The sequence below is a fragment of the Abramis brama genome, assembly GCF_963993115.1.
Source record: "Abramis brama genome assembly, chromosome: 1".
NCBI classification, from domain to species: domain Eukaryota; kingdom Metazoa; phylum Chordata; class Actinopteri; order Cypriniformes; family Leuciscidae; genus Abramis; species Abramis brama.
In genome coordinates, this window is record NC_139963.1 from 45,194,789 (window position 1) to 45,213,008 (window position 18,220).

Genomic DNA, 18,220 nt, shown 5'->3' on the forward strand with positions numbered 1-18,220 from the left:
GGCACGTTTATATTAATATCTAAAATATTTTCGCGTCATTCCACCTGATTCTATTTCTAGCCCAGACGTCATCATCACGCGCCGGAAGCGCGTCCAGCAGCATCAACACACACATGTGTGAGTGAGTCCTTCAAACTGCTGTGCTGTACAGAAACAAACACAGCATTCTCGGGATATTATTTTATCTTTATTGGTCTGATATTATGAGCCGCTCCTCGTAGGCGCTCGCGGTGTTTATTATGCTCGCGCGCCTCCGCGGCTCTTTCCTCACACACACACACCGAGCTCTGAGTCTGAGAGCCGCTGAAGAGACTCTGATGGACACACACTCCTCCGGGAAGACCAGACCACTGAAAGACACGCGGCGACATGTGAAGACGAGGGACAGCCGCAGGCAGGGCGAGCTGCACGGGCCGTCCACCGTGTATGTGCAGGTCGCGGGCGCGGGGAGTCGCGATAACGGCGCGTCGCTGTACGTCTTCTCCGAGTATAACAGGTGAGTCTCACGCGACATCAAGCAGTGTCACGTGACACAGGATCTGTCATGAGGGTCAAACATCACACTATATAACAGCAGCACTCAACAATAATCATCATTACATTAATGCATCAGTAGTTGGTGTACAGTAAAATATCAGCTTATTTTGAAAAAAAAAAAACTTAAATGTATTAAAATAGAATAAAGGTAACATTACATAAGTTTCAAATAACAAACATTAGCACAATATGTAATGTAATGCTTAACAAATCAGTAGTTTATAAATATAAGTATGACTCAAGGAAATGTATTAATATATTGATTTGAACGAGGTTTATATGATTATGATTATAAAAACGATCATAAAATGTTACTTATAAAAGCACAACAACATTAATTGCTTGGTAACATTAACGAACATTGTCACATTATGTAATGTTTAACAAATCAGTAGTTTATTTATTTACATACGCATGATATACTTTTATACAAATATTATTTGAATAAACTTAACTTAATTTTGAATACATGCTTTAAGATATATCATGATATTTCATGTTTTACTATTTAAACCTGATCTAATATAATGTTATCTGAGTTAATGAATTATAAATATAAAATTACACAAATGTTTTAGAAAAAATCACAGTGCTACCTATAAATATTACATATAAAATGAATATATATTATAAAATCTCGAACTTTATTTGATTATTATTTGACTTTATTTATTTGAGTATTTATATAAATCACTTATCTTTCATTTAAACAACATTTACAGAAATTCCCTTATAAGAGACTTATTAGATACATCACAAATAAAAGTCACATATGTCGGTGCCTTGGATAAAAGCATCTACTAAAGGAATTTAAAGATGTTTTATTATTTATATTTGAATATACATGAGCACCTAAGCCGAATATAGTGTGAATTATTAGTGAAATATATCTACAGTATATTAACTGTAACGCATGTGTTTGATATGCAGGTATCTGTTCAACTGTGGTGAAGGAACTCAGAGACTGATGCAGGAACACAAGTAAGAGATCAGCTAACACTGCAGATTCACTGTGACGTGACGTGATGACACTCGTCTGTGTTCACACGCCATGTGTTTGTGTTTTGACTGTGCATCCAGAATGAAAATTGCTCGCTTGGACAACATCTTCCTCACCAGGATGAGCTGGGAGACGGTCGGCGGTTTATCAGGTGCTTTAGCTTTTCATTCTCTCGCATTTGAAGCTTTTCCAGTTTTTATCTTCTTCAGATCCACACTATTTTCTTGTTGCTATTTGCAGAGTTTTGCATTGGCGTGTAAAGACTAAGACTCTGCTTTGTGTCCGACAGGTTCATGACTCTGTGTTTTGTGCTTTGCAGGGATGATCCTGACCCTCAAAGACACGGGCGTCCCTCAGTGTGTCCTGTCAGGACCGCCACAGCTGGTGCTTTATGCAGATCTTTGTGTCCGTTTGGATACTTTTATGAATTTTCTGATGGTGTTTGACTGAATTGTGTTGTTCTGTTGTTTTAGGAGAAATATTTACAGGCCATACGAGTGTTTTCAGGACCGCTGGAAGACATTAAACTTGGTAAAGTCCACCGTTATCGTTCTCCTCTAGCTTCTCATATCAGTTATATATGCAGTGCTGTTATAGTTTACTAAAATAACATTAACTTTAAATAGAGCTGAAATAAAATATAAATGTCAGTTTTTTTGGGATCTGTTGATAGAAATGCAATATCATATACATAACTATGTTTTCAGCGGTGTATAAAGACCTTACTTAATGAACCGATATGTTTTTATTACCTTAGAAATGAGCCTTTTCTATCTACACACACCGCAGGTCCCCTTACATCGACATGTTTATACAGGAGCCCTGAATGGACAAATGCGTTTCGTCACTATGTTGTTCTTCGTGCAAAAGAAGCTAAAGCTAAAGTCAGCGAATAAAACACTGACACACTGATGAACAAGTAACAATAATATTCGCAATAACATATAGTTTTACTGAATAATAAAGTAAACATCATTTCTTAATTTATCTTTGTAAAGAAACCTCATTGCTGAACTGGCTACTCTCTGCTGTCTCAGACGACGACGTCACTTCCTGTCAGCCACTGTAACATCTGTCGGGTGCAATTCACAACCTCACCACTAGATGCCGCTAAAAGTCACACACTGCAGCTTTAAGTTGTTGAAGTACTATAAGTGTAAAAGTAAATGCGCTAAAACTAAAGAGATGAAAATAAATGAAATCAAGAAAATCAAAAACTAATTAAAATGACTAAAACTTAATCTAAACTGAAACTAGAGAGTAGAAACTATAAAAGCTAATTGAAAATTTTAATATAAATATTATATAAATGATACTAAAATTTTTGATCTAAATCTAAATGAATCTAAATCTTTGTTTTGCAGCTGTCAGGCCATACACTGAACCTCAGTATAAAGACAACACGATGACCGTCAGTCAGGTTCCTCTCTTCTGTGAGTGTCGCCTCATCATACACTGTTCTGAACATTTAAAAACCCTTCACATGTAAAGGATCCGTCTCTCTCTCTCTCTCTCTCTCTCTCTCTCTCTCTCTCTCTCTCTCTCTCTCTCTCTCTCTCTCTCTCTCTGTGTGTGTGTGTGTAGCCGAGCGCAAGGCCGAGGCCGGCAGACGTTCCCCAGGCCCGGTGCGCAGCTGCAGTCCTAACAGCGGTCAGAAGGGGGCGCTCAGGAGACAGGAGGATCTGGAGGAGAGTCAGAGTCTGAACGCCAGCAGAAGATCACCCAGTCCAGGCAAGACACACACACACACACACACCGGTTTATGAGCTGCTGGATGTAGTGTATGCATCAGTGGTACACTCGTTATTGCGGTGAATTGATTATGGGATTGAATGAGTGCACTCGATAAGGTCAGACACCACTACAAATGGGTGTTCCCTCAAAGAGTGCCATATTTAAGGGTCTAGGGGGTGATTTCGGACACAGTCTAAGGCTTCAGTTTATCAGGCTTGGAGCTGAACTCTGCAGGACTGATGTCGCCCGTCCCTGTTCCACTTATTTACCTCTAGTGGCTAATGAATCAAAGTCTCGTATATTCACAGAAAATTACTTTTTCCTTACAAAATAAAGTAGATATGAAACTGAATTTGTTTTAAATGAGTCACAAACTATGTAGATTAAAGGGGGAAATGCTATGAAAATTAGAATTTTATTTAATATATATTTTATTTAAATTATTTATATTATTATTTTATTGCTTTATTTAATGACATTAGTTTTAAATAATAAAAATATAATAAGATAAGTGTTTATTGCATTTGAACTACATTTGGTTGTTGATCATTTGAAAAAAAAAAAGTTTGTCCATTATTATTGTCTAATATAATTAAAATAATGTATTGAATTTTAAATATAAAATTTGTTTTGTTCAATTTAAAAAGAAATATTTTCAATCTAAGTTCCATTTCGCCAGTTATATTGTAATATTATATTTTCTCCAATAATAATAATTAAAGTGATTAAAATAATATTTTCCATTGCATTTGTGAAAAAAAATAAAAAATAAAATAAATCTAAACTTGTTTTATCCAGCAAACCTTTAAACAAACATGTCTCATTTAAAACTCAGTTTGCATGTCACATGTGTGCATCATATTCATAATTTGTGTTTTTTTTGAAGTGCACTTAAAGAGAGTGGCACTAATGTGTTTAATCAGAAATATAATGTTTTTTTCTTCACAGAAGGCAAAGGAAATATCACCAGAGATTCATCTCTCGTGGTGGCCTACGTGTGTAAGGTCAGCAGAAATAATCTGAAATCTACATGATAAAATTAATAATTATAATAACTTCATGTATCTTTTCACCAATTACAATCATACTGTGTCTAATAACTTATTTTCCATGTAATGTTTCTTCAGTTACACTCCAAGAAAGGGAACTTTCTGGTCCTGAAAGCTAAAGAGATGGGCCTGCCGGTGTGAGTATCTGATCAGTTGTGTGTTCAGGACTGAAATATAACACGCATGTGATTTTGGCCGATACCAATAATTCTTTATATTTGAAAGCCGATAACCGATATTTTGGCCGATAAATCTAAATACATTTTTTTATATGATTTTTGAGAGCATGATTACAAAAACAAAAGTCTCTCCATTAAAAGCCACGTCCCAAACACAGAATTATAATATCCTCATTATAGTTTTATGTAGCCGATATGACAGACTTGCGCTGCACTTTACTGTATTTTCCTTTTTGAAGTGATTCCAATCATATTTCAAGCAATTCAAAACCATCATGGCTCATCTGAAGTGTCTCAGCTAAAGGAAATAATCCATTATTTATCGCCTTTAATATATCAGGCAAATGTTCTTATCAGACCGATAACGATGACATTAAAAATGCACATATATCAGTCGATATATCACGCATCCCTAAATATGAACATATACTTGTTTTCTTTACCTGTAGGGGAACAGCAGCCATCGGGCCCATAATCGAGGCTCTGAAAGCTGGGAAAACTGTCACACACGATGGAAAAGAGGTGATTCCTCAGTTCTGCACAGGTGTTTCTGAACATCTGTAGCGTCGAGAGACTCCAGTGTTGATCTGAAGACTTTGGATCTGGTTGTTCTGACTGTGCAGTGTGTGTTTCAGATCCGACCGGAAGAGCTATGCACTCCGTCTGATCCCGGACCTGTGTTCATCGTGGTCGACTGTCCGTCAGAAGACTTCATTCAGCCGCTCTGCACCAATCACGTCTTTCAAAGGTGAAGAAACGTCTCCCATGAGGGGCTTCAAGCTATACAGTTTGCACAGTATAAAAACCATTACGTCTATGGAGAGTCCTCACAAAGATAGTAAACCAGACTTTGTGTGTGTGTTTGTTTGTGTGTGTGTGTGTGTGTGTGTGTGTGTGTGCAGGTATCAGAGCGGCGGATCTGAGGACTCGGCGGCTCTCGTGGTCCACATGACGCCGGAGTCGGTGTTGAACACGGATCAGTACAAGAGCTGGATGGAGAGGTACAGCTGGACTCCAGTGATCACAGGGATCTGATCGTGTGTGTGTGTGTGTGTGTGTGGTGACGGGTCTGTTGTGTCTCAGATTTCCCAGCAGCACGGAGCATCTGGTGATGAACGAGCAGACGTTCACGCCTCACAACGCCCGCAGTCTCAAACTCCAGACGCAGCTCAACCTCATCCATCCCGAGATCTTCCCTCAGCTCAAACTCTACAAGAGCAAAGTACAGCAACACACACTCCTAGTGCTCTAGAGTTAGAGATGAGATCAGATCAATCATCTGTTAGATTTCACATTAACCGTTCCTGTTTCAGGGATCTTTTCTGGTTTTTGGTAACACTTAGTGTCCTTGTTACATGTTACGTGTATTTACTATAGTAATAACTATAAATTATGCATAATTACATGCAACTAAACCAAACCCCAATCCTACCCTATAGCAAGTACATGTAGTTTATCATTATTACACAGTACTTAATATACTATTATACTATTAAGTTTATTATACTATATATACTTAAATGTATAACTACACTGTAACAAGGAAATTTTTTCATTTTTTTCATTTAAGTACAGTCAGTAATTTTAACAATTAATATTTACTTTCATTTTTTTACATTTCCAATTAAATATTCTGTTACAGGTCAGTTTAATTTAGATTCTTTAAGTTATTTATTTTCATGTAATTAAATTTTATCCTAATAAATATATATATATATATATATATATATATATATATATATATATATATATATATATATATATATACATTAGGATAAAATTTAATTACATGAAAATAAATAATATATATTTTCAGAAAAAAACAGAACAAATATATAATCAGAAAAAAACTTCAACACTGAAGTACATGTATATATATTACATTTCAATTAATACTTTTTTATATCTTTTATTTACTTTTTGCCATTTTCAGTTAAATAGTTCAATACATCAAAGTATTCATTGGATCGTTCCATATTTAATGCATTTTTATTTAATTAAATATTTAATAGTCTCTAACAGGTCATTTTTTTTATTATATTTCAAGCATTTCCATTGGTAAATTCTGTTTATAATTTGTCAATAATTCATTCTGGTGCAGAATAACAATTTGATCTATTTTTATGTATTTTTTTGTAATAATTTAATATTTTTTAATTTATAATTTGACATATTTTTTTCTAATTTTATTTCATTTTAATGCATTTTGTTAATTTAACTTAATATGAAATAGTTTCTGTTTTGTCTCTGTAGGTCAGTTTTATTGCCAGTAGGAACATTTCAACTATATATTATTTGTCAAGTGTTTTTTGTAATTTAATGTACATAATGTACCTCAATGTTGTTGTTGTTTTTCTGATTTAATGTTTTTTGTAATGTCTTTTTCTAATTTAATTAACTATTTTAATGTATTTTTCTACGTTTGCCCATTGGGACTTCAGTCAGTTATTAACGGGTCTGTTGTTTGTCTCTGTTGCAGGAGCCTCAGGCGTCTCTAAGCGTTCCCAACGTCAGGGCCGAGTGCCTGCTCAAGTTTCAGCTTCGGCCCAAACTGGAGTGGCAACGGTCAGTTCAGGTCGTTGATCCACCGTGTGTCACATGATACAACTGAAATACAGTAGTGGATCAAAACCTTTCATCAAAGTTATACATGAATTTTGAACGATACCAGTTCTTGTCTTGTCGAACTTTTTTGATCCACTTCAAATGTGGACTACTGTAGTTTAATTGTGGTCCTCATATACCTCTATGGCGTTATTTTTTAGTCAAATGTCATGAGCGTGTAAGACATGCTCACGAGCACATTATGTTATTTCACACGCGCAAAAATGAACCTTCAGCTGGCATGATAAAAGTACTCGCGCACAAATTCAACAACCGAGAGGTGTACAGGTAGCTGCGAGCGAGCGCCTGGCATACTCTCATAGGTTAACTCTGCTTGTACAGTGGAATCCTGCTCGCGTGCAGCGGGCTTCTGCTCGCGGAGTGCTGTTTTGCTCGCGCAGTGGATTTCTGCTCGCTCAGCTGATTTCTGCTCGCTCGAGTCTACATGACTTTTGACAATTTGGGGGCGGAAACCAAGGAGGGCACAGACCCTCTTATGATTGGTCACTTTCATCATGGAAAATCTTGGGAAATCCTAACCCCGCCCACCTTCTGACGCAGCGCGCGTCACTCAGCTGCTCTGCTACTCCGGTTATCTCTGTGTATATTTTAGACAACGAGATATGTGATAAAACACCATACTAACTCTTTTCGTTTTCATTTAAAGAAATCTTAAACATGATAGCCACACAAATGTGGTTCAGGCAACGCGTATTGATTATATTCACTGCACATTGCCTATTTATAAAAACAAAACAAAATATAAAACACAAACCTGCCTCTTTTCGTTTTAAATATAATATAAAAACATTAAACATTTTAATATGGTCCAGGCAATATGTGCATTTGTACTAAACAACAGATTTTGCAGTAAACAACATTACAGTTTTTAAAATTTTTACATACAATTATTACAATTTAAAATGAAAAAACTCAACCCAGTCTCTTTTTGTTAAATTTCAGTTTTTATCAATATATTAGCCATTATAAAAGTATCCACCTTTTTCTGCTCAGTCTAAACAATGCGCGCTGCCATGACGACGACTCCGGTTGCCTACTTCCGGTTCGTAGCTTGACCTGTACTAGCAGCGAGAGAATTAGTTCAAGCTCCTCATGTGCAGTTGTTGGTTGTTTTAACAATTCAAAGAAGATTTCAAACTTTTTAGAAACTGAGTGTTTCGAGCATAAGATAATTTTCTAAAGAGCCGTGAGTCAAAAGAACCGGCTCTTTTCAGTGAGCTGAGTCAAACGAGCCAAAATGTTTTTCACATCTGTCATGTTAACATGGACAAAAGACAATCTCACAACAACATCACATCCTTTTAAAAATAAAAACAGTAGCCTACAGTATACAGTAGTCATACTCATAACTTAGAATTTTATTATAATTGTATTTCATATAATATACAATAATGTAATTTTTACTTGTCCATAACAACCCGAAAACTTGCCTGCTTGCCTTGCACATCTAATTAATGGGCAAAGTTTTCCGACTTTTTTTCTTATGCTTCAGTTTTAACGCTAACCACTCTAAACGTTTACTTTATTGAATGTATCTGATACGGAACCGGACATGGGCATTATCTCCTTCTTATCTTATGCTCGAAACACTCAGTTTCTAAAAAGTTTGAAATCTTCTTTGAATTGTTAAAACAACCAACAACTGCACATGAGGAGCTTGAACTCATTCTCTCGCTGCTAGTACAGGTCAAGCGCTACGAACCGGAAGTAGGCAACCGGAGTCGTCGTTATGGCAGTCATTGTTTAGAGCAGAATAAGGTGGATAAGTAAAAGGTATAAGAAGCTATACAAATAAAGCAAACAATTCAGTCAAACATACAAAGTCAGCGCTCTAGTCTAACCATACAACGGTAAAGTTAAATAGCTTATATGTATAGCTTTATTTGTATAGCTTCTTATACCTTTTACTTATACTTTTATAATGGCTAATATATTGATAAAAACTGAAATTTAACAAAAAGAGACTGGGTTGAGTTTTGTCATTTTAAATTGTAATAATTGTATGTAAAAATTTTAAAAACTGTAATGTTGTTTACTGCAAAATCTGTTGTTTAGTACAAATGCACATATTGCCTGGACCATATTAAAATGTTTAATGTTTTTATATTATATTTAAAACGAAAAGAGGCAGGTTTGTGTTTTATATTTTGTTTTGTTTTTATAAATAGGCAATGTGCAGTGAATATAATCAATACGCGTTGCCTGAACCACATTTGTGTGGCTATCATGTTTAAGATTTCTTTAAATGAAAACGAAAAGAGTTAGTATGGTGTTTTATCACATATTTCGTTGTCTAAAATATACACAGAGATAGCCGGAGTAGCAGAGCAGCTGAGTGACGCGCGCTGCGTCAGAAGGTGGGCGGGGTTAGGATTTCCCAAGATTTTCCATGATGAAAGTGACCAATCATAAGAGGGTCAGTGCCCTCCTTGGTTTCCGCCCCCAAATTGTCAAAAGTCATGTAGACTCGAGCGAGCAGAAATCAGCTGAGCGAGCAGAAATCCACTGCGCGAGCAAAACAGCACTCCGCGAGCAGAAGCCCGCTGCACGCGAGCAGGATTCCACTGTACAAGCAGAGTTAACCTATGAGAGTATGCCAGGCGCTCGCTCGCAGCTACTTGTACACCTCTCGGTTGTTGAATTTGTGCGCGAGTACTTTTATCATGCCAGCTGAAGGTTCATTTTTGCGCGTGTGAAATAACATAATGTGCTCGTGAGCATGTCTTACACGCTCATGACTTTTGACTAAAAAATAACGCCATATACCTCAAATATTTTGTTCACAAGCTTATTGCGCAAGTTAATAGTGTGAAACAAGGCAATAATTATGAGTTAATCAATTTTTCCAGCTTCAACAAACCAGCTCTTAGGAAGTTCTTATAAATCTTGATCTAAGTTGAGGCACTTTTGTGTGTGTGTGTGTGTGTGTAGAGATGCCATCCTGTCCTGCGACTCTGAGGAGTTTGTGAAGGAAGCCGCTGAAGTGCCAAACTTTCTTGAGGAAGTTGAGGAGTGCAGAAAGTTCCAGGCGGCTGCGTCCGTCTCCACATCTGGTGAGCTTTCCAAAAGAGAGAGAGAGAGAAGGAGGGATGAAAGCATTGAATTAGAAGAGCAGAAAGACAAGAACACTTCCACAGCTTGACATTTAATTTCCTCAGAGTAAAACTTTCTTCACTTCTCACTCTCTACTGTATATCTCTGCCAGACACCTCAGATCCTGCAAGAGTAAATGGATTCCTGTAATGGTTATGGATCTCTGGTCTATATGAAGTTTTTACGCTCTTATAGTGGGTTTATGTGCTGAATTAATTAAGTTTTCAGATGTTTATCGCATTTGTCTGTTTCCTGTGCTGGTGAAGGTGAGAAGTTTCCCGAGATCGTGTTTTTGGGCACCGGCTCGTCCCTGCCGATGAAGATCAGAAACGTCAGTGGCACTTTAGTGAACATCAGGTAATATGTATCAACGGTCATCATTAGAGTGTGTCGTTTTGAGGTGTGTACGGCTCACGTGCAGCAGACACATGAGGAAAAATGAAGTTAATTCATTACAACATCATAGTTAGGGAGGAATACATGTTATAATGGTATATTTTTTGTTGCTGGTGTTTATTTTATGAATAAAATAAATATTAAAATGAATATTTTTATGGATTAAAAGCAATAAGAACAGCCAAGGGGCGTTGTAGCCCCCTTAGCTGTTCTAAAAAACCCTTAGCTGTTCTAAATCCACTGTAAAACACGGCTTCAAGGGGCTTATTGCTTAAATATACACTATGAATAATTAAAAATATAATGAAAATTGGCAAGACTTACTACAAGTCACTGGAATTATTTAATCAACATTGATTCTTTTTATGATGTTGCTATTGATGTTTTCTAAAAACAATTTCCATGAAATAGTTATTTTTATCGTGGTTAAGTTGGCTTTAATCCCTCTGGTTCACATTGGTCCAAACAATACTTCTTAACTGTGGTAAAATGACAGTAGCAGAGTGTGTTTTATTGCTATAACATAATATCAGCGGAGTTGATTTAGTGCCGAGGTGTGTCTGATCATCATCTCTGCTCCTCAGCCCGTCTCAGTCGCTGCTGTTGGATTGTGGGGAGGGAACGTTCGGTCAGTTGTGTCGTCATTACGGCAATGACGTGGACGAGATCCTCTCCAAACTCTCCACCGTCTTTGTGTCGCACCTGCACGCAGATCATCACACGGTGAGGCCGTCACTAACACAACATCAAAACAAACATTAACATTAAAAATAATAAACCAGTTTGTTTGGCCATAAAGACCACTTGACTGTACGTTATCCTGCTAATTATATGGATACTTACCAAATAATTGAATAAATGATCCAGTTTAGCATCATTATGCTTAAATATTTAACTGCAGAAACCTCTAAGAGTCGAGTCAGCTTTATTTATATAGCGCTTTTTACAATACAGATTGTTTCAAAGCAGCTTTACAGAGATAACAGGAAAATAATGCAGCAAAGTTTGTTTCCAGAAGAAAATAGCGTCACAGTCAAGCTTCAGTAAGCTCAGTTATGGTTCATTTTTGTTGTAAAAAAGTTATTAATTTAGTTAATTTAGTTAATTTAGTCCAGAGCAGAATCGCTGAGGGATAAATGATATAATATTCCTACTTTTTATAGTGTTTCGCCATTTATCGCTCTGCTGACATTGCTGTGTGTTTTGTCGTCCACGCAGGGTTTGATTCAGTTGTTATTGGAGCGAGAGAGAGCTCTGGTATGTACATGTTGTATTTTTCAGGTTCAGTATGATTTTGTGCTTGTGTGTATGGGTTATTTCACTGTTACCACTGGTCTTGTGTGTTGCAGACGAGTCTTGGTAAAGCGTTCAGTCCCGTGTTCCTGATCGCACCGGTACAGATCATGACGTGGCTGAACCAGTACCACGACCACTGCCAGCAGATCCTCAGCCAGATCAAGTACGAGACCGAACTCCACTATATCTCTGTCCGTCTTTCTGGTAGAGCGTCTGTCATTCTCAAGTGACAGTAAATACATTATCAATGTAAAAAAAGTATGTTTTGTTTCTTGACACTTATCGCTTCTGTTTTTGTTCCAGTATTATCCCATCAAAGTTTCTGTTTGACGGTGCCGAGATCCCCAAAGTCAAGACCAAATCCTTCATTCAGACCGTCCTGAAGAAGAATGACCTGGTCAAGGTCTGTAGAGCCTTTTGTGATATAGCTAAAAAATGTGTTGTCCTTTTGGCTATGCCCAATATATATTTTAATGTTTATGCATTTGCTCTTAAATTAGTTTTATTTTATTTTATTTTGGAATCATAATTTCAAGCAAACAGCAGTTGCAAAGAAAAAGTTTAATGCAAAAAAGAACATAAAATAAGTAACTAAAGATATTTTATTTATTCATATGCACCAATGTGATGATTAATCAAACTTTATTGCTATTTAAAATATTTTTTTCTGTCTTCATGCACTTTTTGGTTATAAGGAAGCTTAATGGCTGTATAAAAAGCGCATTAAAATCACAATCACAAGATCTAAAATGCTTGTTAATTTTATATCACCAACAAACTATTATACATAAATCTTTAAAATATCTCCCAGCTGTACTCAGACTGACGGATTGATATCAATAAATAATAAAGAGTGATCTATGTTGTGACTGATCTAAAGAGTGATATCTCTCTCTCTCTCTCTCTCTCTCTCTCTCTCTCTCTCTCTCTCTCTCTCTCTCTCTCTCTCTCTCTCTCTCTCTCTCTCTCTCTCTCTCTCCATCTCTCTCTCTCTCTCTCTCTCTCTCCATCTCTTTCTCTTTCTCTCTCTCTCTCCATCTCTTTCTCTCTCTCTCTCTCTCTCTCTCTCTCTCTCTCTCTCTCTCTCTCTCTCTCTCTCTCTCTCTCTCTCCATCTCTCTCTCTCTCTCTCTCTCTCTCCATCTCTTTCTCTTTCTCTCTCTCTCTCCATCTCTTTCTCTCTCTCTCTCTCTCTCTCTCTCTCTCTCTCTCTCTCTCTCTCTCTCTCTCTCTCTCTCTCTCTCTCCATCTCTTTCTCTCTCTCTCTGTGTAGTTTCAGACGTGTTATGTTCGTCACTGTAAGAACGCGTTTGCCTGCAGTTTGACGCATCAGTCCGGCTGGCAGCTCGTGTTCTCTGGAGACACCATGCCCTGCGACGCCGTCGCCAATATCGGTAAAATCCACAAATATGTGTACACTATAACCGCTGATGCTTTTGTACACGAGTGTATACATATTGCATATCATGCCATATCATATTCTTATAAGAGGTCAAATCGACTAAAACTGGCCTTTCAAAGGTCATAGTGTTTAGAACGTGTCCTCAGTTATGATTATGATTAATAAATAAAAAAGTACCAGCATGATGTATAAATAGTTCACTATGTAAATTATGGTTTATAAAATTATGCTTTATAATAATGTTCATTTTGTTAACATTAGTTAACTACATTAGTTATCATTAACTAACAATAAAAAACGGTAACACTTTAAAATACGGTTTCATTTAATGTTAATTTCAACATTTACTAATACATTATTAAAATCATTAGTTAATGCACTGTGAACTTGAACATGAACAAACAATGAACAGCTGTATTTTAACTAACATTAACAAAGTTAAATACAGTAGTAAATGTGTTGTTCATTGTTAGTTCATTTTAGTTAATACAATGTTAACTAATGAAACCTTATTGTAAAGTGTTACCAAAAAAAAAAACTTTGCTATTAGTCTTAATGTTAATTTCAATATTTGCTAATACATCATTCAAATCAAAAGTTGTATCTGATAATATTGTTTAATGGACCTGAACAAACAATTAAAAATGACCAATACATTAGTTACAGTATTTATTAATATTTTTTAATGATAGTTAATGCATTTACCAACATTAACTATAATAGGACTTTTTTATAGATTAGATAAATAAATAATAGTACAATTTTACCTAAATTATTATTATTATTATTATTATTATTATTTTGCATTTAATACAAATGTAATTGATTCTATTGGTTTTGAGCTGAAATGTGAGCCGGAAAATGTTCTTGAGAGGTTTCTTGAGTTTTGTACACACACACACACACACACACACACACACACACACACACACACACACACACACACACTCATTAAGATTCACGGTTACATTTTGCATGCTATTAGGTTTATAGTTACACGTTTATGGTTAATTCTCAGTCTGGATGAACCCTCAGAATATTGAGTTATTCAGAATCTGGTCATTAAACGCCCATCAGTCCGGTTGTAGAGAGAGAGAGAGAGAGTCTGTAATTGCGTCTGAATCTCTATAGTGACTCACAGATCGATATGAATGAAGCCTGCGTTTAAATGCTGCTTCCCGTCTTGATCAGCGATGTAATCGATCACACAGAAACCTCTTTAATGGCTCCGGTGGGTTTTCATCCTTCCCCCTCCCACACGCTGAGATGGTTCGGTCCGCTCGGCTCATTAGGAAAGGTCTTTGGTGGTTCGGTGCTTGTTTGGCCGCTGGAGTTCTCGTGATTGATTTCTAAAGGGAAAAAATGGACTGTGTGTTGATGTGTGAATGTTTGTGTGTGCTTTACAATAGGGTGAAAGAGGGAACAGCATGTCAGCTGTAATTTATCTGTGGGGAGAGAGAGTTTGATTCATCTCTTGGTTTGTTCTCAGGCAAGAATGCCACACTTTTGATTCATGAAGCCACGCTGGAGGATGGGATGGAAGAAGAGGCGTTAGAGAAGAGACACAGGTAACATGAGCTTAGGTTCAATGACACATCCAGATATAAGAGAAATTCAGATCTACAGGCTCATATCAAGTGTTTTTTTTATAATGTTTGTTAAAGTCTTTAACACCAAATCTGTCTTAATTGACTTTTTCACGATCAATTCTGACCAGTTTTACAGGTAAAGCAGCAAAAACACCCTCTTTAGTTCCATGTAAATGCCTTTTCACATTGGCTGTTGGGTCAGAAATTGTTGTAACTACTCATCCTTCAATAACAACCTCTCTTTACAGTTGCATCTCATTTTGACATACAACACTGATAATGATCATAAATGTTTCTTGAGCATCAAATCATCATATCAGAATGATTTCTGATGTTACACTGGAGTAATGATGCTAGTAAATTCAGCTTTGATCACAGGGATAAATTACATTTTAACATATTCACATAGAACAAGCTTATTTTGAATTGTAATAATATTTCACAATATTATAGTTTTTACTGTATTTATGATCAAATAAGAGACTTTTGAATGAGTAAAAAGGTATTGCCTTTTCATTGGGGCACAATTTCCATCTACATTGTTTGAATGCATTTCAACTTGGCATGAATTTTCTTCCATTAATATTGCAAGTGTTAATCAGCAGCTCTTATTGAACACTTCAGCTTTTGCCTCGAGGGAAGTGAGGTTGTATTGGGCAAGTGCAAACTAACAAAACAGACAAGAAGATAAACCATCTTTTGATTTGAGAGCTAAAAAACACTCAGTCGCAGACAGGAGGAGAAAACCTTCTGAAATGAAAGTGGTCAGCTTTCCCAGAGGATAATGCGTTTCCTGATGGAGGACTCATTTAAAGCGGCTCTCTCTTAAAGTTCTGGGATTCTCCTGTTAGATGAGCATTGATTGGGTTTCTTGTCGTCCGCTGGAGCGCCGTGTCTCAGGATGAACCACTCCTCGTGTCACGCCTGGGGCCTTTTCCAATAGAGCAGCTGAATAACTCTGAGTGGAATTGATTGGGGATTTTGTGGGAGTTCATTTGGGTTTCAGTGAGGAATTGATTGCCTGAGAGGCTGGAGAGGGTCGTCCAAGTCCGTGAAGCTTCGGTTTAGCTTTATCCACTGAAATGCACACATTTACAGATTTGTGTTTCGAGCTTTGTAGAGAACAGTCATGAGAGTTGGGTGAGGGAAACAGTATTACAGCACTCTATTGGTGCAGACTTTTCTTTTTCAATTGTGTAAATTGAAGTTGAGGCTCAGATTCACTGCCAATGAAGTTGCATGATTGTGTCAGCGATCGTTGTTTGAATCTGTTTCCAGCACCACGTCTCAGGCTATTGGCATGGGGATGAAGATGAACGCTGAATTCATCGTGTTGAATCACTTCAGTCAGCGGTACGCCAAGATCCCTCTCTTCAACGACGACTTCAACAGTAAAGTGGGAATCTCGTTTGACCACATGAGGGTGAGGAGACACATACTGTCAAATAACTAACAACTAATTCTTAACTAAAATCCTTCCTTCCTTTTGTTCTTACTTCCTTAGTCACTTAATTACTTCCATACTTACTTATATCAATCCTTCCTTAGTTACTTAATTACTTCCTTAGTTACTTAATTATTTCCTTATATCAATAAGTTAGTTACTTAGTTACTTCCTCTATTACTTGCATCATCATTCCTTCCTTACTTCCTTATTTTCCTCCTTACTTCCTTTTTGTTACTTCCTGCATTATTTACACCATCATCCTTATTTCCTCATTTATTTTCCTCCTTACTTCCTTTCTTTGTTACTTCCTGCATTATTTACATCATTATTCCTTCTGTATTTCCTTAGTTATTTTCCTTCTTCCTTAGTCATTTACTTGCACCCTTCCTTACATCTTTCATTTCCTACTGTTACTTCCTGCACCTTCGTTCATTCCTTCCTTTCTTAGTTATTTCCTTTTTTACTTGCATCCTCCTTTTCTCAGTTTCTCACTTCATACATCACTTTTATTTTTCCTTTGTCTTCCTTTTTTATTTCCTTAGTTACTTCCTTTCAGATTTTAAGGAAGTAAATAAGGAATTAACAACTAAGGAATGTATCATGGACGCAAGGATGCCTACATCATACCTTCCTTAGTTACTTTCATCCTTCTTTCCTTTTATTCCTCCTTTTGTACCTCACTTTTTTAGTTGAGAAATGCTGCACAAACAAAATCGCAGTAATATTCCATTGTGAATCAAACGTAAGGTTTGATGTGTTGTTTTCTTGTGCTCTCAGATTCGATTTGGAGATTTCCAGATGCTCCCGCGGCTCATTCGGCCTCTGAAGGCATTGTTTGCGGAGGAGATTGAAGAGATGGAGGAGAGGAGAGAAAGGAGAGAGATGAAGAAGAGCAATGAGCCTCCGTCTAACGGAGAGTCTGGAGCGAGCCGCCAACTGGAAGAGACGAGCCGAGGTGCCAAGAGAGAGCAAGATGACCTCAACCAAGAAGCAGCCGTCAAACGACTCAAGGCGAACTGATGGCCAATCACTCAGGGTGAGGGTTACATCAGCCCAACCTATCAGAAGACAGGCTGGGGGGGAAACTGAACCAGTCGGCTATGAACTTAACATATATATCATAAAATCCATGTTGGGTAGGAGTCCAGCTGGGTGAGATTAAAGCAGCTGGAGATTAATCCGAGTTACTCTGAAATGCATTGTATCGGTTCCTGGCTGGGATCAGAAGTGAAATCTGTCCCGCTGCTATTGATTCTGCTTCAGGCCTGACCATGGTGCCGGTGGGGAAGTACACTACCCACCATAGATTTCTTTTTTGGAATGTTTGCCATTTTAATTTCAACCTGAAACAGAAACTTTTCAGCACTGAAGAAAGACATTACGTTTGTTATTTTCATATAGAGATTGAGTTATGGAAAATTTCACTTTACTCACTTAAACTGAGTAATTTCACTTCAGTTTAAATCAGGCAGGGGTTTTTTTGCGAGTAAACTGAGTGCAGTGGTGTGTGAAAAAGGCACTTGTACATTTTCTCTATGTAATTTTATTTTATGCACATGAAATGGCTGATCAGCTTAGGCTTTTCTAATTATTTTAGGGAAATAAACAAAAACCTGGATAAGTATTTGTCATTATTTTATATTTTTTATTTATACCTCCCCCTTAATTTTACTAGTGCTAACACCATTTTCTTTAGAAAAAAATAATAAAAAATACTGAGTATTATTACTTGAATAGCTTGAAATAGATTTTTTTAAGGGTTAATATAGAATATCAATTTCATTATAGCTATAAAATATACATTTAAAATGCATATAGTTGGTTTAGCATAAATGCCTATATTATTTATGTAGGGCATAAATATGTTATATTTT

The 18,220-nt window shown here is 36.7% G+C and overlaps 1 protein-coding gene across 1 annotated transcript; it reads left to right on the top strand.

Annotated features, from left to right (window-relative positions):
• Window positions 1–63: 63 nt before the first annotated feature.
• On the top strand, window positions 64–17,967 carry elac2 (elaC ribonuclease Z 2). The gene is made up of 24 exons (XM_084114870.1): window positions 64–496; window positions 1,468–1,518; window positions 1,618–1,688; window positions 1,857–1,921; window positions 2,011–2,068; window positions 2,902–2,970; window positions 3,122–3,268; window positions 4,220–4,275; window positions 4,399–4,457; window positions 4,949–5,021; window positions 5,135–5,247; window positions 5,402–5,500; window positions 5,583–5,721; window positions 6,979–7,064; window positions 10,056–10,177; window positions 10,484–10,574; window positions 11,198–11,336; window positions 11,832–11,870; window positions 11,963–12,072; window positions 12,213–12,312; window positions 13,182–13,302; window positions 14,800–14,878; window positions 16,178–16,322; window positions 17,124–17,967. The coding sequence occupies exons 1-24, from the start codon at window positions 240–242 to the stop codon at window positions 17,364–17,366; spliced, it is 2,532 nt and encodes an 843-aa protein (XP_083970996.1). The 5' UTR covers window positions 64–239; the 3' UTR covers window positions 17,367–17,967.
• Window positions 17,968–18,220: the final 253 nt, after the last annotated feature.